At 45.9% G+C, this 27,212-nt stretch overlaps 3 protein-coding genes across 8 annotated transcripts in view; 1 reads left to right on the top strand and 2 right to left on the bottom strand.

Moving 5' to 3' along the window:
- LOC135391904 (chaoptin-like) overlaps window positions 1-27,212 on the top strand; it is a 355,781-nt gene that overhangs the window by 166,677 nt on the left and 161,892 nt on the right. Inside the window, exon 5 of one of the 4 annotated variants that reach the window (XM_064622448.1) lies at window positions 4,781-4,887. The exons of 2 other annotated variants lie outside the window; for them this stretch is intronic. The gene's annotated coding sequence lies outside the window, so the exon portion shown is untranslated. Of the gene's footprint in view, window positions 1-4,780; window positions 4,888-27,212 lie in introns of those variants that run through there. One more of the 4 variants, XM_064622447.1, reaches the window with a different exon arrangement.
- On the bottom strand, window positions 785-18,085 carry LOC135391907 (suppressor of cytokine signaling 2-like). Of its 3 annotated transcripts, XM_064622454.1 has the most exons (3): window positions 17,963-18,085; window positions 10,147-10,253; window positions 785-2,874 (listed from the first exon to the last, which is right to left on the bottom strand). In XM_064622454.1, exon 3 carries the CDS (start codon window positions 2,764-2,766, stop codon window positions 2,038-2,040), a length of 729 nt encoding a protein of 242 aa, XP_064478524.1. In that variant the 5' UTR covers window positions 2,767-2,874; window positions 10,147-10,253; window positions 17,963-18,085; the 3' UTR covers window positions 785-2,037. The 3 variants fall into 3 exon arrangements, with proteins under 3 accessions (XP_064478524.1, XP_064478525.1, XP_064478523.1); XM_064622455.1 differs by lacking the exon at window positions 17,963-18,085 and having other exon boundaries at window positions 10,147-10,270; XM_064622453.1 differs by lacking the exons at window positions 10,147-10,253; window positions 17,963-18,085 and adding an exon at window positions 6,614-7,046.
- LOC135391903 (chaoptin-like) overlaps window positions 24,345-27,212 on the bottom strand; it is a 45,272-nt gene continuing 42,404 nt past the window's right edge. Inside the window, exon 5 of the mRNA XM_064622442.1 lies at window positions 24,345-25,410. Within this exon, the coding sequence (XP_064478512.1) occupies window positions 25,082-25,410 (329 nt within the window). The 3' untranslated portion in view covers window positions 24,345-25,081. The remainder of the gene's footprint in view (window positions 25,411-27,212) is intronic.

Raw genomic sequence — 27,212 nt, 5'->3', positions numbered from 1 at the left:
CAAGGGTTGAGCGGAGTGCATAGGACTTGCATAGGGTTCATAGGATCATGTTCACTTTGCACATTGATCTACGGCCACCTCGGCTATCCCCGTCACCAGATCCTTTTGTTCTGCTGGAAGCACCTACAGGCAGGTCCCCCAAACTCGCCTCGGAAAAGCGTGCAACGAAGAAGGCCGCCAGTAAATACCCCACTGTTGCCGTTCCGGATCACTTCAGCGCGCTAAGTTTAGCGGAAAAATGTTTTTGTTGTTTCTGCGAATGAATGTAGTCTTTATATGTCCAAATAAAATGCGTATAACAACTTTCTGTGTCGTGTTTCACTTTTCGGTCCCGTTTTTAAACGTGTTGAGCGATCGGAAGGATCTATTGCACGGCTGCGTGCATCACATAGCGTACCTGTCATACCAGGCGCCGCAGGCGCAGTCGTCCATTTCTCCTTCGGTGACTTGGCCTGGCTTGGAATGTGCTTCAAATGGATCTTTAGCGCGCTACAATCAAACGGAAGCCAACATCTGGTAACAATGGGGTATCTAAAGGCGGCCTCCGGCATTGCACGCAATGGGATAGGAACAAACACATGGGAAAATGGCGACCTTGGGGGACCTGCCTACAGGTGTCGAAAGAGCGTAGATGCATTCCAGAGGCTAACACAATGCTTGACAGGTTGTACAGCACATTTGCTAACAGTAGTTTCTTCTTACTGTTGGCCACACATGACAGAGGAAACGTTTCTTCCATCCATCAATGCTTCTCACCTAGCAATGACGACACCACGCAGGAGTATGAAATAGTGACCGAGATTTATTATTTTTTTGAGGAAAGGCTCGTATATATATTATAACCTATCTTACAGTATATACACACCTCGTCGTTTGATTCGATTTTTCCAAATAGTGTACACTATATTATAGCATTTCGTCTTCTCGAAATAAGACATCCTCCACACCACACTGAGGGTATCGGCGCATTTCCTTCGACTGGGCTTATAAAAAAATACAATGGCGAACACGTCGACAGAGATAGATATGACTTATGTACATGTTTGTTCTTGGTCCCGAAAGGCACCTTTTGTTGTTGGAAACGCTGCGGGTCTGGCACTCTGTGTGCGGCGAGTTACGTAGCGGCAAAGAGCACTCGGTGCAGAGTGCAATGTTGCAGAAACACACAAAAATTAAGACAAGAAGACATAATTGGCACGGTTGAACGAAAAAATGTCGGCAGGTAAGCGAAGCATGGAAAGGTAGTTTCTGCGCATTTTCTGCTGACAAGAACTGTATCGTTTTTTTTTTGTCCACCATTACTGTTGTCTGAGAATACGTTTGGATTTTGAACAACACGAGCCAATATTTTTTGAGCAGAGGACCATCCATGCTTGGCTCGGCTAATTGGTGTTATGTTTTTTGCTTAGTGAGAGAATTCCCCCTAACTGTCATTACTTTTGTGCATGCAAATATTGCGACTTTTTGTGTTCTGGCTGGATCTTGCACACTTCCAAGTATGCTACACAATGAAGATGAAAAAGAAAGAAGGCATAGTAGTAGTGCAGGTCACAGTGGAGGAGGGCAGAATCAGTGTTGAAACTAATCTATTTCACTGCGTGTGCATGTGTTACATTGGAACACGAATTTCTTGGTCTGGAAAATGAAGCTTTTCACGGCCCACACGTTTGTACTTGTCCTCGAGATACGCGCCCTGCAGTGCAATCCTGCGGTCAGGCATTAGTTAGCACTCACGTTATCGTTGAAGAAGCCCTAAAGACTTGGTCATGCAACTCGCTACAGTTGGAAAAGCTGCCACAAGTGAAGACGTTGCAAAAAAAAAGAAGCTCGACACAACCCGATTGTAAATCCCTGAGGTTTTAACCACACAGAGCTAAATCCGAGGGCTACGTAACTCACCGGGACACAAAAGTCGCACCAGACCGCGGCAGCTCACCCGCATAGTGGTACAATTTTCGAATACACACACTATAGTTTAACATTCACACCGACATGCACACGACATTTAGGAACTGTCCTCGACCCCCCCCGTCGGGGTCAGTGTTGATGCGGATAAGCCCTGACAAAGTCTTTTAGCGACCCGGGCAGAGGTAACCGGTCAAGTCCCACTTTTTGCTGGGCCATCCCGCGGTTGGCCGCCACCCTGCACAGGTGCTGCAGGGGGTGGACAGTCCGGTACAGCGGCCGCGCCAGCCGAATGGGCAAGTCCCTCCGGCCGTTCCCGTCCAGCCACACACACATCTGTCCCTTCGCAGACTGGCTCAACTCGATGTAGTACTCCACCAACTTGACGACGCACGTGAACCACGGCATGCAGGGCGAGAGGGCGTCCTCGCAGTCCAGCCGAAACTCGCCGTGGCTGTAGTGTATCCGAACGCTCGTCGGACCTCGCTCCGTCTGAACACTCAGGGCAAAGAGGAACCGGTTGTCGGAACTGTCCCGCACCAGGAAGGTCCCGATGGGGGTGTCGCGGAGCATCCGGTCGGCGTCCTGCCAGGACAGCCCCTCGTAATAATACCCGCTGGTCTGTAGAGTCCGTACGGTGTCGCGCACACGACTGAGGTCAACGTCGAGGTTGGCGTGGACCGGGCGGTCCATGCGGGGCGTCGAGTGGTGAGGCTGCGGGGGCGTCTTTGGGGCCACACCGCCCCAGGACGTGGACCTGGGGGGAGTAGCGGGCGCGGCCCAAGACGGCACGAGGACTGGGAAGGCGACGAAGAGCACGGAGTGGTCCTTGCTGGCTGGTGTGGCGTGCTCGGTCCACATGGTGGGCGGGAAAGGTGGGAGGCTGCTATGGCTGGTGGCACGAGGGCTGCTGCGGGGAGGCAGTGTTGCGGACAGTGACGTTGCAGACAGTGGCGTTGCATCGGCAGTCTGGGGAGGAGAATAAAGTGCATACTGTAAGAATAGGACACCATGTTTCGATAAACGTAGCCAGAAAAACATTTTTGGGAGGGGTCGTACCATAACTTTACCTGGGGGAGGAGGAGGATATACCACCAATTTTCCTTCTCCCAAATGCACTACAAAAGGTACGACTTCAGGAGCGGTTGGCACCCCTGAATTCCCCCCACCCCCGTGGCTATGCCCACTGCTGCGTTTACTTTCCTCGCTATGAAAAACCAATTTGTTCAGTCACAAAATTTATCAAGAAGAATAAAAGGTTTGGCAGTATGGGCAGTGTACAAGTCAGAGAAGTTGGTACAGCAACAGTGACACACGGACGAGGTAAAGATCTGAGCCCGTTCTGTCAACGCGACAAGTAGTATAGGTAAATAATGTTAATCAATCTGGCAACATTTTGAACATCATCTAAGGTCGGAAGGCCACAAACCGTGGTGCACTGATAACTCTTTCTCGACTAGATGCGGATTCACTAAAAAAGGGGGCGTAAGTGTTCCATGCACGGCAACTTGTAAGTACATTGTATTGTGGCATTGGTCACATCAGCGTACCTTTTCTGTCAACATTACACAAGGCACTATTCACTCATCATGTACCACACAAAGCAGCTAGACGTAAAATAAGACGACATCATCATGGGCTGATGCTGCGAGTCTCTATGGTTCATTTCCATTGCGGTATCATCAACGCTATATCATTTGTCGCCAGCTATTGCGGCCTGTGCCCGCAGCGCTGAGGAGGAGTGAGTCTGTGTTGCAGGACCTAAGTTTGTAATAAAGAGTGCCATTTATATTGTTTCACCGAGTGTAATAGGGAGATTTTAATGTAACGAGCACGATATCGACAAATCGATGGGCGATTCAGAGCATCTTCACGACACAACAGGACGTACTGCTTCCGCACACACTCAGCACGTCACTAACAAAGGCAAATGGTTACGTAACTGTGCGCATCGGTGTCAAGCACTGTCTCGTGGAAACGGGACGAAAGATAACGGAAGATTGTGTTCATTCTGGAGCGTTCGCAGCGGAAAACTGGATTGTTCGCAAATACTTGCTATCCGTTATCCGAGCGTATTGCGTTAGTCGGAACAAAGATCAATCGGAGGTCGTCGCCAGGTGCTTGACTGTACGTCCTCCGCAGGAAGATGACACACTTTCATATAAGGAGGATGCAGTGGGGTACTGAGACTCCGCAGGAGATGCAAAGCCGTGAATCGTTACGCTCTGTGGCTCTAAACTAATTAAATATACGTCATTCTTGACAAGGCTCAAGGGGTCGTAATCACGTTGCCACCATGATAAGGTAATGACAAAATGGAGCCCCTCATTTACATAGATATCTTTCATTGTCCGGATACTTGTGATGACGACCACATAACTATGCACAGACTTGACATGCTGACTGATTAGATATATATTACATAATCAATAAGGTGTAGCAGTTGCGATTGTACTTCCAATTATGATGGCGCAACCTTCTGCTCCGAGCAGAAACATCCGAACAACCTTGCGGTAAGAAGGGTAAGTTAAAGGTTCCTGTCCCGGTCATCATTTTGACATTGCAAACACTGTGGTATGTGGAGAGGAGGTATCCGAGAGAAGGGTTCGACAAACTTTCCAAATTTTAACGACATCGCTATAGGATGTGTGGGTCTCGGTAACAATTCACATTGTGCAGTCTATGCTGCCTGGAAAAGCAGAGCTTACGCTATCTGAAACTGCTCTCATCCTCACTCTGTGGAATATATGCCAGATGTGGCAACCTTGATATGTCCGCCGTGCGTTAAATAAGATAACCATCCGATGAAACGAATTCGATTGTTGTTCGAGGAAGCATCAGTCCAGAGTGTGAGTCTTGCAACACCTGTTTACAGGTCGGCAACGGAGGTCGTGCTCCAAGAACTACAACAATGGCATCACGCTATTCCGGCAGCCGAGGCATCGAGTACCGGGGAGCTCCCCGGATGACGCGAAGCTACAGGTACCTATGGATTATTCATTTTATGCTTCGCTCTAAACGCCACCTCATCGCCGTCGTCACCGTTTCGCGGAGCAATGCAGTTGCAGACGACTACGCTTTTCTTTCCGCATCTTCCGCGACCAGTCCTCCGTTTCGCAGAATCGCCCGCTGGCAAAACTGGGAATCCTCTCTCGGATGAAACGCGGACACGTGATAGCATTTGGCACGGCGTTCCAGTGCATTTCGCTGGAAGGAAGATATTTTCCCTGAATGTGTGGCCCCTTTTGAACGCCTCCATATCTGCGCAGAGTGTTCGCGGAACAGATTTGGAAGTAAAAGAAGAAGAAAAAGTGTCGTCTGCGAAATCTCAGTTTGCAGACGACGGCGAACTCCGCGCTTTTTGGAGGAAGAAAGTCACCGCGTACGGCGTATAATCACGGCGTGTTCGGAGTTTCTGCGTATGTGCCTGTCCCATATCGGTGCTGACGTCAACAGAAATGAGGCGATAAACAATGGAGATATTCGGTCGTAATATGCACGCGCGGGTCATTGAGTGAAATGTATGAGAGCGTTCCGGCAGGTGCTTATACGCCTCCTAATAGACATCACGACTTGCATAAAGCAATTCTAAGTACATACAAATAGAAGCACAAGTGTCAGAGTGATATGTTTATACGCACAGGAATAAGGTACACAGCGCTTTCACTTCTTGTCGTCTAGTTTTTGACAGCACGCAGGCGGCAATCGGCGTTTGAATACACGGCTCGTCAGGGATGACGAAGAAATTTTCCAAATGAGCAATTGCTTGGTTTCATCCGAAGCAGCCACGTACAACTTCGCTCTGGGACGTATATTTACAGAAGTAAGGAGCATGGAATTACGCACGCTTACACGGCAGATCCATTTCCTTGCACGAATTTTGCGCAGATTCAGAGCAACATATCCTAAGGCCTCTGTCACAGTTCAGGAAACGGAAAGCACTAGATCGAACAAAGCCACGCTATTCCGAGCGTTGACGTCTGTCTGGCAGACGACAGGGATGCCGTACATGAACGCATGAACTCCGGAAGCGAGAGGGAAAGAACAATGCGAGAAGTGCTTCAAAACTAAAGCAGGCCGCCCTCATCGAACCGTGTCGTGGGTGGAAATAATGAGAACACGCAAACAGTTCGTCGAAGAGCGAATTCGCCGAACGCCAGAAAAAGGAGGCCATCGCACTGCGTTAGCACAGGTCGACGTGAGCGGTGCACACAGTCGTCGCAAAAAGAAAAGCATCGAATCGATTGGCTACGCACGCATTAAAATAGGCTCACGCCTGCTGCCGGCCTCGAAATAACCCCGGCGCCGAAAAAAGCTACGCCCGCCCGATCGCCGCACGAAACCTTGCAAGCAGACGAGCCTCGTTTCTTACGAGAAAAAAATGTCGTTGTTGCTTGTCACTGTGACGGCGACGCGGCATTGACAGCTAATTTGTACTTCCGAGAAGGAGCACACGCTGTGGGATTTCACGGCGAGGAGCTAATTTTGAACGCTAATCCTTTTGGAAAACCCCCCCTGCAAACCGCGGTTAGGGCTAGCTGGCTGTCCGCTTGTTTCGAGCAAAAGGTAAAGACGCAGAGGGTTTTTCCGATGGATTCGAAATGGCACAAAAGTCGTACACCCTAATGTTGGATGGGGCGAGGTTGTGATGCTGATGAAAAGTCGGCAAGTGCGAGATTGCGACGGCTTTTTGCAAATATCTCCTTACCCATTGAATAGACGGTCGCCGAGGTTGAGGCTGCGTTTAAATCCAGCTTTGGAAGAAACAAACGGCAGTGCACTTGGAAGGCAGAAGCACGAAGCACTGTGAACGAAGCTGCATAGGTATTCCAGAGGTAGCGTCAAGTGAGTAATCCGAGGTCGGAGAGGAGACACACAGCGGATGGACGTGGACGGTTGGGCCAGTCGTATAGCACGACGACGACGACGACTGTTCTGAGGTTCCTCAGTGGAAAAACTGTTCTTCCAGGCGGCCGTCGTTCCCCCCGCCACCAGGCCTCCTTTCCCCGCCGTACTCGGAACTCGTGCGAACCGAGAGGTAGCGTTTTTCCGAGAATCTTGCGCCCGAGTGCTTATTTTCGTTTTCTACCAATCTCTTTTTGTTTATTTCCTGGGAAACGCCAAGCGAGTCTGCGCCGTTGAGAGGCCGCTTCTCAGGAAATGAGGAGGAGAGTCGCTTTCCTTCTCCCTGCGTGACGTAGAGCCAAAAGCGAAGCGTCATTGGTACGAGCTGCGCGTGACGTGTACGAAGCGGCGGCCGCACATTGGCGGCGTGCTGTTCATTCACTTCAAAGTTAAGGCGACGTCACATAGATGGCGCGACCGAGTTTTTCTTTATTTCTTGGCAGACGACGGAGGGGAGAAAAATGATCGTCTGCTAGTTTGATCGCATTGTTGCATGCTGCTTCGTGAACCGGTTATTTTTTATTCTTTGGCGGAATAATGGAAGCTGCCGTTCGGCCCATGTTCGGGCGTGTTTAGGGTTGATGCTTTTGTGGCGTTGGTTTCATAAGCTGAGCCGCTGTGTCCGGTATGTGATGCAAGGGGGGGCCCCGTCTATGGAGCTGTCTGACGAGCCCGGCCAACGCACCTATGTTGAATAGCAAACACGGAAATGCCTCGCTCGGCAGCCGTTGCCTTTGTATGGTGATTGGATCAAAATGCTCGGTCGGTCTCAGGAATGCACGCGGCTTTGTGCTGTCCTGATTCGCCGGGAGGGAGCGTTTTTTTATGCACTGTGCAGCATTAATAGGGGTTTTGCTACGAAAAAGCACACCTGTCATCTTTCGTTAGGGGATCTTGTAACTTGGGTGTGTAAAAAAACAAAACAAAAAATGCTACAAGCATGTTTAACCTATTGTGTAGCTTAAAGACGAATACAGATTGTGGCACGAAGAAGTATTGGAAGTACAATTCTGCTCCGTGGTAGGCACTCTAAGTTGTAAAAGTACGCGAACACAATAATTCGAGAATTCGCTTTGGAGAATTAAGGTCTGGGAAAGATTTCGTGGGAGTGTCATTTAGCGATGCATGTTCCAAGGGGTTGTAACCATGGAAACCACCTGTGCCAGAATGCTGGAAATCTGAGGCTTTGCAAAGATATCGGCAGCTGTCGGGACGTCTGCGACACGGATAAAAAATGAAAGGTTTCCTTTGTGAACATGACGTTGACAATCAAGCATACTGCGTACATAATCGAGTCAAGCATACATGACAAAATGATACTTGAATGAGCGCAGGCGTGCTAAATGTGCGCAAAATATTGCGACAAGAAATTGCACTCAGCGGGTCCGATCGGCTCAGTGAAACTCATTCTTTGAGAATTAGTTTTTCTGGGTTTTCTGTCGTTAACGATAATTTGCTGGACTCTAAATTCGCGAAAGAATGAGATATGGCGAGATTCGCAAAAATTATGTCCTCGCCAAAAATTTCTACTATTACAGTATTCAAAAAATTTGAATGTTCAGTAGACGTATTTTGGTTCAGCTGTATTGCTCAGTCGTATTTATTTTGAATACGAAAGTAATTCGTTTTACGCGGGAGTAGCTCGGACTTTATTGAGCATCCACAGCTTTCGTGGACAGACAGCGACGCCTTGCGCCTTCTCGCGGCCGTTGAGTGAAACTTGCCGTAAAGGCAATAGAAAAGTGGTCCAACGGCTGTTCTATTCAGTGTATCGTAATGTTCCCGAGGATATAAGTTTCTGACATCTGTTCTAGGCTTATACAAATGAATAAACTTATCATTATACATGAAACAGCTTTTGTTCCCCAGACATCCCGCTTTTCGGAGCGTTAATACACGGGAGGTATGGGAATTCTCACGCAGGAGACGACTTAATCGCTTAATATCTCTGGTAATGTTAGATGCCCTGTAATATTCCCGTGGATATGTGTTCTAGGATACCTGTAGGTTCAAAATTTAGAAGTAGTGCTGGAGTCACTCAATCGCCTGCGGTTCCATTGTGCGGCAAACTTTCGGAGGCAGTCAAAGTGGCTTTACCGTGTGGCAGCCGTGAGCAGCGGGGAAGTTACCTTCACCTCGTTTACCACATTTTCCGTATCAACCATGACACGAAAGGTAAGCACGTTTACCATTTATACACAAGAGTGCGCTCTTTGAAGAAAAGGAGATTTAGTTTCTTTAATTCAGTTCAAGCATTAGTTTCATTCGGGTCTCTTCAACGAGAGCGTCAATGACGACCAACTCCGCAAATCTCTCATCATTATTAGCGTCACCACCATTGTGGCAGCAATAGCGAAAAAAGCGACGGGTACACCGTGGAGTTCATAGTGTATCGTCCACGAAACAGCATCATTCATAAACATCTTAATTCGGCCAATTACCATCATATTATAAAGCCCTAATAAACCTCTGCCTTGGCTTTTATGCTCAAGAAATGATTGCTCAGCAGAGTTTTAGAACTGGCCTCAGTTGTTGGCTTTGTTGGGGAGAATAAAGCGGGATCAGTAAGTTAAGGATCAGTCAACACCAGTCAACAATGTGGGATACGGAATCATCGTTGAACATCGTTGTGCTGTGTGAAACGTGTATGGATTTCAATGGACGTATGAGCATCGATTCCGCGTAGCTTGTATACGAGAAATTTCAGCATATAACAATTATAACACGAGGATTCCACCCACATTCATTACCCATAGAACGATAGCGGACGGACACACGTTATGACAGCGTTTATAACTATAGTGGAATTTACCGTAACTGCAAATGTGGAATATAGAACGTTGTTCCTATGCAAGCTCTACTTCAAAATACCGCACGCAAAGCGTGCACGCAAAAATAAAACATTGAATAATTGCACATAATGCACCATTTTTCTCCCAGGTGTTTTAACGTGGGTTATGCGACTATATAAAACTAAATATTGCGGCGAATAAGTTGCAACAGTGCAGGAAGATGTTGGATTGGATTGGATTGGAAAAAGAAAGAAAAATATGGAGAGGTTAGTCCCGACCCAGTCAGAACTGGCTACTGCAAAACGCGTTTGTGGGTGAAAAAAAGAAAGAAAGAGAAAGGTTAGCTACGAAAAATAGAACAAACAAACAGGAAGGATGTTCTTATGACCGGCCAAGGGAGAGAATGCCCCGGCTGCGGGGCACGAGATTTTCTTCCACATCTATTTTGCCGGAAAGGACGTCCGTCAGCACCGAAACATCCGAGAGTTTCGCCGCGAGACACCCGTAGCCATGAGAGACGCCACAGTGCTCGCATAGGACTTGCCTGAGCATCCGGGAGACCAAGTTGCTGTCATCCTGATCCGGGTTGCGGACCCGCAAAATGCGTCTGAGCGTTGATGTCGCGGCCAAACTTCACTCGAGCGTCAGGACCTGCAGCAGAAGAAACACACTGAGTCACATTCTGAACGTAACCCGTTATGTGCTTACATGTACTTATAGATAGGTTTCCGCGTTTTCCGTTTTTATTTTTTGGGCAGATTCGGCGTATATGGTTTTCGATGTGTATTGATTTTCACGAAATCAACGTTTTTCGATGTTTTTCCTGGCGTGGTACATTGTTTACCCGACAGTTATCGGCGAATAGAAATCACAATGTAATTCCTGCACGACGCTCATCAAACGTGGCGTCGTTCGCCGCGGTGGCGTTTTACGGCTAACGAAAAAGTAAACCGACATTTTTCACGACCGTCGTATTTCTCTATATGGTTTTCTGTTCTGCATCAACAACTTGCTGGGCATGTGCAGCAATTTATCTCTGTCATAGGTCCTGGAATGTCCCTCTGTATTCGGTGCTTTTCGATTTAAAACCGAATGAGGCAAAATTTACCCGGCGTATGTTTTTCGGTGTTTTTTCCATTAAAACCGCAAAAACGCGGAACCCTATACAGTCAAACTCCATTACAACGAAACTCAGGGGACAGCAAAAAAATTCGCAGTAAAGGTATTTTCGTTAAAAAGGATGTCCATTATTGGACCTATAGGGCTCCAGCGGGACCGCAAAAAAATTTGCTGTAGTGGTATTTTCGTTAAAAAGGTGTTCGCTATAAAGGAGTTTGACTGTACTTATATGCTTTGCCAGTCAACTCAGTCAACCCCGTCGACGGGTGCATGATCAGGATCCTGATCATGCAGTATTCCGTATACGGCGAACAACAACAACAACAACAACAAATAACTCAGCAGACTTGTGCCCGTTACTCGAAAAAAGTAATTGATTACCGTTACCGTTACTTCTGCGGGAAAAGTAATTAATTACCGTTACCCATTTTCTCGACTCCAAATGTAATTGAGTAACGAGTAAAAAAGTAACGCGTTACTCCAGTCGTTACTCTGCATTCACGCAAATTATAACAGTCTTTGGGTGCCTCATAAAAAATAAAAAATGAAAATAACAAACAGAGAAAGGTTCAACAGCGGAACAGCTGAGATAACAACAAAAACAAAAAACGCTTAGGATAAGGAGATCTGTACGTCTACGGTATTTATCGCCAGGGAAGACGTTGACCCGATTGTGGAAGAGCATTGCGTGGAACTTCCCCAAACCTCCAAATCTTCAGGTACCATCACACTCGTGTAGGAAGAGATTAGAGAGAGAGACCTTAAAATTCCAGAACGTCATTAAATGACCTCCGCTTGCTATAGTAGAACACAGCCCAACAAAGGCTGACGGCACCAGGGGCTTGACTTGGGGCAGAACGTCTAAAAGATAAGCTAATATCTGCAGGAAAAGTAATCAATTACCGAGTAATCGATTACTCAGAAAAGTAATTGATTACTCGAAAAATTACTCAGAAAAGTAATTGATTACAAGTAACGCAATTACTAGTAGCGCGTTACGCGCAAGTCTGCAAATAAGTAAGGACGATGTAGCGAGAAAACAACCATACCTGATATGCGTTTCGGCTCCGTGCATGGAATTGATGAAAGCCGTGCAGCGGAATATATATATATTTGAAGCGCGCTTTCAGACGAACGATCTCTTACGTGGACGCCATTTTCGCGAACGTTCCGCGAATCGACATTGTTGTTTCGCTCGAGTTTTATAGGGGCGAGAACGCGAAGTGAGAGGCGAGGCCTGAAACGCCTGTTATAATAGTGACGAATTCATTTGGGTGCACCTTTTTAATTTACGATCTGAGATTCGCGGAAAATCGTTCTTGAGAATCAGTTGTATGTATGGGCTGGCGTGTGAGCAGAATGGGAGGTTGATGTGTCTCCCAGAATGCGCCTGTGTGCATACGGTCCTTTGGAATCGTCGATGTACGTCGATAAATTGGATAGATACGGAACACATGTGGGAACAGCTCTGTCAAATATGTCTCCTGTAACGGAGTAATACGTGAAAGGTGCTTTTTGCGCGCGTCATTTAAGCGCGAATAGACGTGCCGCGCGCGTTTCATCTGAGATGACAGACTTGTACGTAACGCGTTACAAGTAATTGCGTTACTTGTAATCAATTACTTTTTTGGGTAATTATTCGAGTAATCAGTTACATTTTTGAACCAGTAATTTTTCAAGTAGTTCGATTACTATTTTGAGTAATCAGTTACTTTTGAAGTAGAGTCTGACTCAAAATAACGATGCTCTGTGACATATTTCCTGTTTTTGTTAGGATATTCAACTGAGTAAGCGGAAAACTATTATTGCTACTTCTCACGCGCGAGTCTTTCGCGCTATGTTAGCTGTTCCAATCACTTGGGAGTTCGGGTTTTTCTTTTTTTTTTTATTCGAAGCACACAGGGGCGGAAATTTTTCCATGAATTCAAAGTAACGGCCCGAGTAACGCGTTACTTTTATACTCGTTACTCAATTACATTTTGGGTCGAGTAATTTGTAATGGTAATCAATTACATTATCTAGAAGAGTAACGGTAATCAATTACTTATTTGGAGTAACAGACACAAGTTCGTGAGATGAAGCAAATAGGGATGCAAAAGGAGACAGGTTCTTAGCTTGAGATGACGCACCGTTGGAAGTATTCGATTGCTTTTTCTTATCTTTTTGTTTTGTTTTGATAAGAATATTTGTGCGGGTATCATATATACTTTGTAAGTGGCCAACGTAAATACATAAACGAAATAATTTCGATAAGATGGTTATGCCTAGAAGTCTGCGCGGACATTCTTGATCCGCACCGCACCCGCACATTCTAACTAGCTATATATACCAGCTCCCCTCAAGCAGCACAACGTGTTGGCGACAATATTGGCAATGTCGGCCCAATATCGGTCCAAGATTCGTCCAGGAGTCCAGTGCAGGAGAGGAACTCAGCAACAACTCGTAGGCCTTTCATCTGATGTGCGGGGTCCGACCATGGCCCGAGAATTTTGGCTAAGTCAAACTGGCGTTGATCGACGCGTTGCAGAGCAGCTTCCACGAGGGCACGCTGGATGCGCCGACACCGAGGAGATGTTTGAAAGCTGGTGTAAAACCCACATTAAGCCTCATGCGGAAGAAGACTGTCGTAAAGGAACGTGGCATTCAGCGGGGGAGAGTAAGGGACAATGTGGAGTCAACGGAGTAAAGCAGAGTGTGTGTGGCAGAGCCGTAGCGACGGGGGTGCAAGAGGGGCAGCCGCCCCTGGTGCCCTCGCCAGAGAGGGCGCCCAACGGCAGGCCCTGGCAGGTTAGTTGGACAGTATAAAGCAGGGATGAGCAGAATTTGAATTTACGACCTGGGCAGTGCAAATAAGCGTTTTTTCTTTCTTTCTTTGTTTACAGAGCTTCTTGCGATAACGGGAGAGGTGTGGGGGGGGGGGGGGGCGCTTCAGATTTGGCCTGCCCCGGATCCCCGCAATAATAATAATAATAATAATAATAATAATAATAATAATAATAATAATAATAATAATAATAATAATAATAACTTTATTTTTGTTAACGTACCCAAAAACAACCACTAGGGTCTACTAATTGGTGCACCACACAAGGTTATACACGTGAACAAAGACAGTAAAATATACAAAAAGCCAACAAGGTTAGCAGTGAAACAAACGAAGTTAAATAGAAACAATGGCACTAATACTAGTAAGAAAATCACGAGAAGGAGCTAAAATGTCGATGTCATGGTGTTGTAAGGCGGAGTTAAACATTAGTGTTAAACGATTGATTGGATGAAGCTTTGCAAAAGAGTGAGGATAGAAAAGAAGATGAGACCTCAGAGAACGCAATGAGCCCCGGATTCCCGCAATGGGATCATCCTCCTCATTATTCACATTATTCTTCTCTATTATCGCTATTCATCACTATTATCATCGACATCATCATTACTTATTTGTTGTTGTTGTTAGCCTCGGCTAATTCTCGTTGTTTACATCGAGTTATTTGCTTTTTAATTTCGAAATTCAGATAATTTTAGTTTAAGTATTCAGATATGATCTTACGCGCCACGTTATTACAGGACGTTTCTTTGTCCATTGCACTCCTGTGGGAGCCACGTGTGCTTTTCTCAGTTCCCCCTTCGTGGAATTCAAGTCTTCTAAGGCATCCTATTGTTGTGCGATATTTATCTAGCACGGTATTGTTTCAACACAATCAGTGGGTAACTGTCTGCCTCGTAAATCACGTAACGCTGCAATACCCCCGTGTGTGCATAGGAGAATTCCAGTGGGAACTGCAAACTGATCTTGTCGCACTGATAAGTCCCAAAGTTAGTCCCAATCCGTTATCTTCGGGTTGGCTCCGGCTCAGCGAGATACGCGGCGTGCGATAGAGATTCCTTTCTTTCCGGATTCAGGAAAATAGACACCCATTCGGCACTGAGGTCACCAAAGCGCTGAGCTGCAGTAGTCGCAGTAATCAGCAGTCATGGGTGAGTTACTCAAAGAAGTGACTAAGTTACAGTTAGCCTGCAAAAATAGTAACGGAGTTAGGTTTATAGTTACTCTTTTTAAAATGTAACTGGCTACAGATACAGTTACCACGTTAAGTAACTTACTTGCTTTACAGTTACCTTCTAATGGGGGAAAAAAAAAGCCGGATAAATGTTACTCTGTTTTTGCACTTGTACTGTTCTAGCATAGTTATACAATGTAATAAACAGTATTTTCCATGGGCCCGAACATGGTGGGAGTTAGTGTAACCAGTTAACTAATTCATCAATTATTAAGTAATAATCAGTTATAATAATCCACATGCATAACGTTATTAAACGTAATAATTAATAATAATAAACGATTCAACGGTAACAATAAGAACGGAATAAGAATTCTAATGATAATTAACTAATTACCTAATCTGGCTGCGTAAGGGATAACAAAATTCGTGGAATCCCTGGTTGGGATAAACAGCGGATTATTTGAAGCCTCGCCAAAGCGATGCTATAGGGAAGTGATGAACTGATGCTCAGTTGCATTTATACATCCCACTACATCACCATCACTTATTTGTTGTTGTTAGTGTTGTTACACTTACAGTTACTTTAACAAAAGCGGTAACTATAGTTACAGTTATAATTAAGTTACTTCCGTAGGAAAGTAACGAAAAGTTAAAGAACACTGTGGCGACGAATTGCGTTAACGAGTTTGTAAATGTGAGAGACAAATGTGTTTGGATACGACATCTCCCATGGGAATGTACGCCAGGCTGGAATGTGTTATCGTACTTGACGAGGAGAGCCTCTCTGAAGAGTCATCGCCTAAGCACTCGGTGATTTATTGAAAGATATCTTTCCGTCTGCGTTCCTACTTTACTATCTGTGGAGATTAAAGTACCGTCAAGACTGCACAGACACGATAAACTGCCCAAGCAGCACAATGTACCGAAAGTCGAGTCGAGTGCAATGGGAGTGGACGGCATGTGTCTTATCAATGTTCTTTAGTTTCACGGGTCTGCTCGAGGCCTTCCACCTACCCGTCCACCCCTATTGCACTAGACTTTCAGTACATTGTGCTGCCTGGGTAGGGTTCGATGAACCGGCCTCAGCCAATTATATTCCTCGGAAAGAGATTTGATCGAAAGCTCGCTGTCCGGATATGCCACGAAGCATCTCTCGTCACGATGATGAACTGATCCATCGGATGCGACTCAATAGCGAGCTTTAGTATACATCGGAAGAGCTCTACGACAACTATACAGGGTGTCTCAGTTAAATCGACGGGCTAATAATTCGCGAACGGTTGCACCAATCGACGAACTTTCTTTTTTACAAGTATCTGTCCGATACCACCAGCTGCGCACCGTGTCCATGAGTGGGAGGAGCTCATTATTTAAATACAACTTTAAATTTGATGAATGAATTTCAATTAAAAATTTAATGCACGGTCCATGGTCAGATGCAGCTGACCACACCGTTAACCTTCCTGGACAATGTAGACTTTCGGCATAGTCACTGTGAAGTTCATAATTATATTTTGTACGAGTTCCTCGGGAAGAGTCTACCCGTGCGAGATGGCCTCCTCCTCAATAAAGCATTTGCAGGAAAAAAAAAAAGGTCGTGTAAACGTTCCCTAGACATGTCAAACGCCGTCAGCAATCAACTGATTTAAAGTTAATCGCCCGTATACTGCCACCAAGCAAGTGTGCAAAGAGCATTAATAACCACGTTGACATACGCTGACTCCCGAATAATGTTATTATTTCTTGATTTTGCGTGGCTCACACACCTACAGTGTAAAATGTTTAATTCGAGAAAATGCTTAAATCGCGCTCGGCAGCCTATATGTAAGCTAAGGTAGTTCTGTTTTGCCAACAATGCATTACTCGCGGCACAAACGCCTTACATCAAAGTCGGCGGTACGTTTGGGTTGCAATGACTATGGCGATAGTATTTCGTTGCGTTCCCGATATATTTTCGTATTCCTATTCCAAAAGGCAAGAGGCTTTGTTCATCTTCTCCGAGAACGATAAAGTTGCGAAACACAGTTTTAAATGTGCTGGATCATTACGCTGACACTAGTTTTGCAACTGGTTGTACATATAGAAGATCGCGTGGTATATAGTGGTTAGGATGTTCAACTTCCACACCTGGAGTGGGAGGTGACGCGATTTGAATCCCAGAACCGGCTGTGCCGACCGAGGTTTTCCCTGGGTTTTCGGGCGTATACTTTCTACACGAATGTCCCACTCCTTCCTATGTCCTCTCTCCATCCGTCCACGTCTATACGCTGCTCACAGCCATAGTTGCTTCGCGGCGTTCACGCGGAATTGCGACTGAAAAGTATGACCGAAACTATAGCTTCGTAGCCCATCTTACGCAGTGTGTTACACATACTGCTACATTTGTGTTTCGCAAACGTGAGCTAAAAAAGTAAAAAGAAATACACAGAACAGCACAAATTATGTTCCGAGATATGCGATGCTTGGCAGAGTTAGTGAAACCGAGAAAGATCGATCGTCACGTCAGTTTACCCGATTAACAATTTACAAAAAGAATAGCAAGAAAAAATTCTGCTTCGCCGTTATCTCGCTTTTTTTCTCTGTACAAGAGAATAATATCTCCGACACAGACTTAACATAACGGAAATTAACAATTCATTCACAGACGTTTCGTCTCCCATGCGGTGTTCCCATCTGTGTTCCACGTCTGTGTTCCATGTCTTCCACATTATGGAAATCCCGCTCGTTAGTGGTAACCAAGGTCGTGCTCGAGACTGGGAGGTTGTGGGTTCGAATCCTATACCACCGGCTGTGCTGTCTGAGGTTTTCCCCGGGTTTTCCGAAGACTTTCCAGACGAGTGTCGGCACAGTTCTCCCTGAAGTCGGACCAGGATGCATATTAACCCCCCTGTCCCCCTTTCTCCTTCCTGCTGTCCTCTCTCCATCTGTACGCCGCTCATAGCCACAGTTGCTTCGCGGCGCTAACACGAAATAAAAAGAAAAAAAAGAAACACCACGAAAAGTAGCGGCAGCGGAGAAAGACTCCGTCGGTACCCATATTTGCAAGTAAATACTTTTTTTTCGCTACCAGTTTAAAATATATAGCCGGGTCGCTACTTCGCTGCAAAAAAGTAACAAATACGGTAGCGGCGCTACCAGTAGCGCCACTGTGCGGGCGAAATTATTCCATAGGCTGATCACTGTAGCGTCGTTTATGATCACATTTAGATCGCGACGTTAAAGCCAATAATTATTTCGACCTACCTTTCTTTCGGGTAACGAGTCCTCGTTGGATAGCACTGGCTTGCGAATACAGTTTGATCCGCTGGTACCGGTGAATTGTCTTGACTCTGCGGCGGATGTGAGAAGGTTCTTTTCGTGAAACATCTCTCATTATTCTTGGACGAATCCTTTTCAGATGTAGAACTACAGGTCCATGTATATGGTACCGCCTCCTTTGTGCCTGCTTGCTCACCGATTGAGAGAGAGAGAGAGAAATACATGATGACGATGATATGGGGATGACTTCCGCCGATTGAAGCTCTTGTGCATCCGCGTAGATTTCTATGCATTCCCAAGAAGCACAAAGTAACTGAAAGTCGAGTGCAATAGGGGTGGACGGGTAGGTGGAAGGCCTTGAACAGACTCGTGCAACTATAGAATACTGATAAGACACGTACCGTCCACCCCTATTGCACTCGACTGTCAGTACATTGTGCTGCTTAGGTTGGCAATCGAAACGGCAACAACCTGTCGAGTGGAATGGAATAACTTCCCCCTATCTTTGTGCACCTGTGCGCGTACTCGAGTACTTGCGTAACTCTGTTCGAGATATCTATAGAGTATGAATGATTGCGTATCTTCTAGGATATGGGTCCGGGGAGTTGACACGTGATGGTGGCGTGATAAAGAGCTGCCGTTCTTTGACAGCTGATTGTTGCCATTGTCGACTTTATATGCTGATGCTGCTGCCCTGTTTGTTTCCGGTGCTGATGCTAAGCAAGTCGTAGATAAAGCAAATACAGCTCTTGAAGAAATAAAGCTCTGGACTCTTGTAAATGGCTTAGTAGTTAATGTATTAGTAAAGCCAAAGGTGTGTACTCTATAGATTAAAAAAACAAACAAAAAGAAACAAGCCGAAGAGGGAAACCGAAAATATGTTTTTTCGGTTTTCGGTTCAAATGGAAAATTGAACTATTTGGCCCTGAGCGGCACCTAACTCAAGACCTGAAGTACACAATACATGGCATCCATCGGTGTGTTTGGGTAAGAAACACCAGAAACCTCACATTATAACAATGCGCAAGAGCGCAAGACAGGCTCCTTTGGGGGGGGGGGGGGATATGTGTAATGCAAAGTAAAAAGAGAGAAGGGAAAGGTTAGCCACGGTGTAGGCTTTCTATTCCCAAAAGCTATCAAGTAAACAAAAGGCTCCTTGTTTTTGTCTATAAGCCATGTGGTAGGACCACGTAGCCTCTCACTTTATTTCTCTCACTGTTGGAAGGAATAAAAGGGTATATTTTCGCTGCGATCTGTTCTCATTACATGAAAGTGAACTGGTTTCGAACCGTTATTTCTTTACTCCGGAGCTGGACCAGAACTGAATTGTTTTTTTTTTTTTTGAACCGGGACGAGACACCTTTCGGTTGGACACCCTGGCACAGAACATGCACAACTGGAACTCTTCCCTGTTCAGGAGGCCCGCGAGTGTTTGCGGCAGAATATACATCGATGGCTTCCGTGATGTTAATCGTATTAATGAGTTGACGACTTTGAGTGGCAAGTTGCAGCGCTGGTGGACAGTTCTGAAGCAGCTGAAGACGACACCCGCAGCCGACATTGACGGCAGCCGTTGTTCAGTGATCGAGCACGTTAGAGAGCCAACAGATATATCCCGTTTGTTCTTTGTACCGTGTCTCGCTGTGACGCTGTGTTACATCATTACTAATAACCTAACCCCCTCACCTCCCCCGTCTGGCTACATTGGCCCTGTGCGCGATTCGCGAAAGCTTGGAGCCGCCAAACTATACAGGGTTTTACAGCACCTGCAGTTACAATCGCATAATTCGGTAACTATCCTGGAAGGCTCACTTGACAGGTTTGTTGTATTCATCGAGAGATCATCCCCTTTCCCTTTTCTTCGAATAAGCATATATCATCTCCGAAGTAATTTTCGCGGAACCAATTTCCGCGCGGAGGTTGCGATGTCAGTTGGACTGATCTGGTTTATTCTCATTGTCTGAGTAAATAGCCTCCGCACCGAAGTTCTGCTGATGCATTCAGCGTCGTCCTAGAATTCAGCTTGATGTATGAAACGCATGGCGCCCCATGCCTTGTAGAGCGATTGTCAACACGAACTGTTATGGACTTGGCCACATGTACTTCCTCGAACGCCTGTTCTCCGCGAAGGCTACCGATCTGTGTACTGTCATTTCGTGCGAACGCACGAAGTGGGTTTCCGGCTAAGAAGGCGCCTGCGAATGAATGTTGTTGTCAGTTGCCCGGCCATTGTCCCGCCTTGTGAGGTAACTCGCTGCGCGCTGCTTACACGTGTCGAGCGCTTTTCTTGCTGATAGATATTTAGAGAGTGAGTCGGCACTGTTCCCTTAGAAGTCGGCCCAGGACGCACATTCGCAAAGGGCGTTAGTCGTGACGTTAGCCACCTCTGTGAGGCCGACAACGGCGACGCCTTTCACCATCACCTTAACAAAAATAAAGTTATTATTATTATTATCACCATCACCACCACCACCATTTAGAGAGTGGGATTGGTACGCCGGCGAAATAGTGTCGATGTCAGTTTCACTGAGTATTGGAAGCTTTCAGTGTAATTAAACGAGTCCGAAGCTTTCAATGTAATAAAGCGCACCCATTTACGTTGTGCCTCGATGTTACTTTTCTTAACGTTATATGTTTTTATTTTATTTTTTTATTTCTTTGGTCATAATGCTGGCCTATAAAGGCCTACAGGGAGTGGGCGTACAGGGCGACAAGATGGAAAAGATAAACGTAATTAAAAATAAAAAGTGTACCCAATTACATATGGTTCCATCTTATGGCCTCGGCTATGTAATATGCTTCTGCTAATAACTTATTAGACACGAATAATTCCACCGTTGGAGAATCAACCACATTCTGAGGGAGTGTGTTCCACTGAGATATATCGTTCGCGAAAAAAAAAAAAAAAAGAAAAGAAATGAAAAAGATAAGAAAAAATAAATAAAGCGACCACTTGTTATATTAAATCCTTTTAACTGCCGTGAGTGAGAATGCCGTTTGTCTCTATACCGCTGAAAGGCCGCAGGTAAGCCGAAACATCTATCTTTGGCTTTCGATATCCAGCAAGATACAAAAACTTCAGCCGATATAACGTTCGACGAGATTCCAATTCAGCACTCTCACATAATCTGTAAACTAAGTCGGTTCCTTTGTGGCTGTTAAAAATAGACCTAAGAGCCCTTTTTTCCGTATATAACTTCGACTTTATCAGCGTTCGTCACCGTATGAGGGCCCCAAACAGTGCTTGAACATTCTAGTATGGGAAGGGTGTAAGTTTTATATATGCCGTTAACTTTGTAACAGAATTAGCCTTCTTACGCTTTAGATAGTACAGCCTTCCTGTATCCTTCCTCACACAAGATTGTCGAAATGAGTATTCCACTTTAGATTGCTACACAAAGACACGCCGATATATTTGTAAGAGTTTACGGAGTCTAACAATCAGCTGAGTACTGATACCTCTGCGCCGATTCCCCCCCCCCCCCCCCCGCGTGATATATATATATATATACACACACACACATATCAAAGTTCAATACAATTTGTCATGCAGCACATGTTGATCAAACATGCAGTCATCGGCAAAACTTGCGATATGGAATTGGCACCGGGATGTCATTTGTGATGTGATTTATATAAATTAAAAAGAGCAGTGGTCCCGTTACTGACCCCCGACTGCGAGCCCTACACCCCCATCCCCCGAAATTTCTGAGATGTCCAGTACAGCTCAGCCCCCCCTCCCTCAGAGGTCGATTTCGGGGGAAACTATCCTCGAGATATCTTCCCCTATCTGCGCCAGCTGAAACAGAAAGATAATCGTAAAGCCATGCAACCAGGTTATCATTATTACGGTATGGCAGGCAGTTTCAGGATTAATTTACCACCTGGCACTCTGTCAAATGCTTTCGAAAGGTCTATAGAAATATCATGTCAGGTTGCCAACATGAATTAATGGTTGCCACAAGACTGTTTAAACGATGCAATTTTGCGAAGCCACGCTGTTCTAAAGTAAAAAAAAGAAAAAAAGAAAACGTGAGATTGCTGCAGAAACTATACTAAGTGTTTGTACGCTATGTACGTATGTTCAAGGACTTCAAGGTCGGGCGATAGTTTTTGAAAAGTGTGATTTTTTTTTTAGCTTGCATCCACTGTAGTAATAAATGTGATCTAGTAAGTATAGCTTTGGGATTGCACGTGAATATAAAAAAATAAGTATTCCACGCTTTTTGTTATAAACCTAACAATGTGCATCGACTCATGCAGATATAACAAACACGAATATCGGGAACAGCATGTTGAAAGAGACACGCACGTATATGTTTCGGTCAAGGGTACATGGCAGATAACCAAGCGTTTCTGGGGAACGTATGTTGCGTTACAGGCTCTTCTTGCGCACAATCAGTTTCGGTTAGGACGAGAGCGCGTATGCCATGCAGCCTGGAAGGCGCGGAGGGCGCAAAGGCCCGGACACCGCGCGCCATCTGACTGTGGATCAGCTAACTGTTCAGTCACCGTCGCCAGTAACTTCTACGCGGCGGCGCCACCATTCTTTAGGTTCGCTGACACGCAAAGCGTTGCGTTGCGTGATAGTGGCTGTAGATTGGTGATGCGAAACTGTCGATTAATTGACTACCGATACTGTCGATGGTTTTTTCAAAACCACCGATTGCCGACTTCGATAGTATAAAAATCATCGATTGTTAACTATCGGTAGTGTTGAAAAACGATATGTTTATCGATGACTGTTATTTCGATTTTCTTTAGTATCGACAGCTAGATTTGGTTGCCACTATCGATGTTTTCCTTCCCGTCTTCGTTTTCCCACTGGCATCCCAAGCAGCACAATGTACCGAAAGTCGAGTGCAATAGGGGTGGACGGGTAGGTGTAACATTGATAGGACACATACCGTCCACCTCTATTGCACTCGACATTCAGTACATTGTGCTGCTTGGGTTACAATGAAAACAGAATCACGTGCGGCACAAGTTCTTTCCGTTTAGCTCTAATGGATGAATGATACACTGCAGGCAGCGAAAGAAGATGCTCATCATAAAATGGGACGCACTCATGAGACTACAATGCCGGTCAATCCACTGCGGAGAGTATCACGTGACCCTGCGGTTGGTTTGAGCGCATGAGAAGCTCAGTGTCAGCGTCAGAGGGAAACCTGCTTCAGTTGTATTGTAAAACCTTGTAGGAGTGAGGCGTTTTCTATCTTTATCTGCTCCCCGATAGTTTTTCGATAACCGACTATCGGTACGATAGTTTTCTTACTATCGACAGTCGGTTATCGATAGTACTATCGATAGGTTTGCATCACTACTGTACGTTCGTTCTTTCAGTCTCTTGGTTCTTTGTGTTTTGGACGCAGAATTTAGAAAGTGAGCTATGAAGGAGCCACATTATTAAGTGTTCTTTATCTCAGTTTTTTGTTGCGTTTCGATCAGTCAGTCAGCAATAAAATGTTCACGACGAGTGTTCCCGCCGCTGTCTGGCTTTCTCGGCGACTGCCACGTTTCAATTGTTCATGAAGTGTTCATTCTGGGATACTTCACTGAATCTTCGAGCAGCCATACGGAGAATCCGCTATATCGAACAGCCGTAGTAAGAGGGGAACGCAGGGATTCCCCCCTCTCACCCCCACACACAGACACTCCCCAACTAACTCCCCAAAGTAGTTGCAAGAAAGGCCAAAAAATGCTCGAAAAGCCAACAGATGTGATGGATGTCTCCTCCCCCTGCGGGATACGAAGCCCCCTGAGATGAAAATCATGCGAAAATCCCTCATTGAAGCTCATGGTAGCCACTATGCTAAAATTCCGTTTTGGCTACTAGTTTTTGTCATACAGGAACTCTCTCAGACGCTGTATAGGACAGCTGTCCGCACAAGTCCCCGTAAAGTTGTCCCAGGAGGGACGATCCCATCGGCAGGCGTTCGGTTAGCCTGCTCAGGTGGGAGGCGGCTCGGTGCTCCAGGGGGTGGGGAAAAGGGAAGGGTAAAAGAGGGAGGAGAAGACGATGGAGAGGGAGGGGTGTGCGGTCCTTCTTGCTCAGGGATTCGGACAGTCCCGCAGAAGTACACACCACCGAAAACATGCCAGCCTCCCTCAGTAGCCTTCATTGGGACGCTCCCTGTACCGCGGTGACCGTCAGGATGATTGGCGAAGTTGCCCCATCATCATCAAGCCAACAACTTACAATAGAGCTTGATAAGAAGTACGTACTTAAAAATGTCTATTTGCATACAACGTTGTGTAGCTCTCTAGCGCATTATTCAGTCATATTTACGTACAGCGAAGTTATTTTCATACTTAAATGTAATAAGAACTTGTCATAAAGTTCTCCTTCGGCACCCGAGATGCGGTTCTTAGGTTGAATTCTCCACAAAATAACACATTCTCCACGATAGCGAAGGCGTTCGCCGCGTTCACTAGTATACGACTTCAGCGCATCTGTCGCACGTGCGATACATAGCTTCACTTTCGTAAGTAACACGCGAGATTTCTCGTCACCTTTCAGTAACCGTGTATTCACACGAAGGACACTCCCCAGAATACAGCGGAAAATGCAAAAAAAAAAAAAGAAAAGGAAAAAAAGAACACGTCATAGCTTTCTGCTATCACGTGAGCGCGAGCACTCAGCGTCGTGTCTTCACGTACACTGCTAACCGTGGGGAATATCCTGCGACACAGCCACAAGATATTTCGTAGCAGACGACAGGAAAGGACGCTGACGGTGTCGTCTGCTATATGAATTGACGGTGTCGTCTGCTATATGAATGGCACCGTGTGAATGCTGGACATAACATGGGATGGGACGGAACGGAACTTGGGCTCTGTGAGCAGTGTTTTCGCTTTTCCTTCCACTAGAATCTTCCGTGAGGATGTCCTCCGTGTGAATGCACGGTAAGGTTCACAAAGCTGCATCGAAGCTTTTCAGACAAGGCGTTAGCGATGTACACCCAACGTTTTCTTGTTGCTGGAACGAACGAGTTCTCGTCTGGCAACGTCCCAAGTATCGTCCACGATGCTGACAGCCGTCTGTATGAAACTCAACTTGGTCCATATGGAAGAAATCACAACACGGCACCATCTTGTGTTTCATCACGTGACCGCAAACACGTGACTGAGCATGGTAGTCAAAGTAATCGCGCAGCCAATGATGGAGGGCCAAACAGTATTAGAGTGATCACGTAGAATGGGGTTTCCGCCAGACGTCAGGTGGAGCGCGCAGTTCGACGTGCCAGGTTTCAGATCAATGATGGGAACTCGAGTTTGGCTGGGCGCCGCGACGCATTGCGGCTCGTCGCCGTCCGTGTGAACCGTTCGAAAGCGGCCGTCCACACCGGTGATGCGTTGCCGCTGCAGCCACCGCTTTATCCAGAGGAGACGGCAGTCGCAGACCCAAGGCACACCCCCGATGTGTAGGGATCCTGAAAGATAGAGAGCGAGAGAGAATGGGAATGTGAACAACGCCTCTGTCGTTGTCAGCTTGTGGCGCTCGTTGTTACATGCTAGCAAAGTTATCAAAAGCGTTTCATCCCAATCATGAATGGAATCAATCACAACATGGAAAATGTTCGAAGACCCATTAGGGACTAAATCTCGTGTCTTCAATATTCTACCGAATTCATACTGTTGCAGTCCACGCGTCTGTCACTGTATCAGGGCTCCCGCAGTGCCTTGAAGACCATGAGAAGCCTTGAACATGAAAGTCTGTATTTCAAGGCCTTGTAAGCCCTTGAATTTGGAGCCACCCTTGAAGGGTGTACCTCGAAATGAAGTGATTGACATCCCCGCTGCAAAATAAACTACTGGAAATAAACATTATTTGACTATAAAATGCACAGTCGCGCGCAGGAAACTGTAAACAGCGAACTTAGACTAACCTGGACAGAGAAAAATGCAAATACCAAACTTGGACTAACCTATTAATAAACTAACCAACGTGGTGTTCCGTCGCGTCTGTCCAGCTAAGCCTAGCGGCCCCGCCTGCGTCCGCATGTTCACCATGCGCTTTGGGAGTGCCTCGATATTCCCGGTTGCGAAATCCCCGATCTCGAAATTCCCGTTCTCGAAACAAGGAAAATCAAGGAGAGTGCTCGATTGATTCGTAAGATGATACGCCGTGTTTAAAAACGCGACATCACTATTTAACCACTCAAATTCGCGGGTTTTCGATGTCTGTCCAAGTCGTTGTAGCGAACGGAAGCCACATTTTAGCGGCCGTTAGGCAAAGCAGAGCGGACACACGACGGAACAGCACATTGGTTAGTTTATTATTAGGTTAGTCCATGTTCGGTGTTTGCATTTTGATGTCCAAGTTAGTCTCTAAGTTCGCTGTTGGCAGTTTCCCGCGCGCAACTGTGCATTTTATAGTCGGATTACATTTATTTGCAGTAGTTCATTTTGCAACGGTGATTTCGATCATAGATATTCTGCGCCTACAGATATTGCCCTAAAGGCGCGTGTAGGTTCTTGAAAACCCTTGAAAAAAAAAAACAAAAAAAAAACGAATTATTTGTACGAACCCTGTCAGTATTCTCCCAAAGCATTGTTCCTCTACGTGAAACGGAAGTATCGTAAAATTAATTTCTAGCTCTGAGAAGACGTCATAGGGCGCGCGATCTGCCACGCGTCTGGCAACATTCCACTGCTAGGAGACAGACGTCAGTGGTGTCGGTGACGTCGCGTCCTCCTGGAGAATGCAGCTACGAAGTTTTGTGGGTTCTTTCGAAAACTCGTGGAAGCACACAATGTATTTACTAAGGGCCTCATGTTTTGGGAAATAAAAATTTTCACTCCGTATAGGGAGCTACACATGCAGTTCAAGAAGGGGTAAGTGGGATATGATCGGCTTCATACATTCTTTTGTAGTGATCTACTTTCACGTAATTCCTGCCCCTTAAAGGAAGCAATTTTCCAAATTTGTTGCGAATGACCCACCTTGTTCAATGATACTGATGGTCAACTGCGCACTAAATTACGCCATATCCATTAATTGGCATGTATAGTTGATCAGACATCTAAACCAAGTCGAAGCAATGTTGAAGGATCAATATGGTGGAGACAGCCAAAGCTAAAATGACATTACCTTACACACATGCCTAGAACATTCGCCCTTGCGCGCATTAAGTAAAAAAAAAAAAAATGTCCGCGTGAGGGCTCTAGATGTTGACGGTATTAAACATTTCGTTTCTGAAAGCGCAGAACGAGAAGCAATGCTGAAATTCAA

This window comes from Ornithodoros turicata, chromosome 4, assembly GCF_037126465.1.
Source record: "Ornithodoros turicata isolate Travis chromosome 4, ASM3712646v1, whole genome shotgun sequence".
NCBI lineage: Eukaryota > Metazoa > Arthropoda > Arachnida > Ixodida > Argasidae > Ornithodoros > Ornithodoros turicata.
Note: the sequence above shows the minus strand (reverse complement) of the source record. Positions and strands in the feature narration are given on the sequence as shown.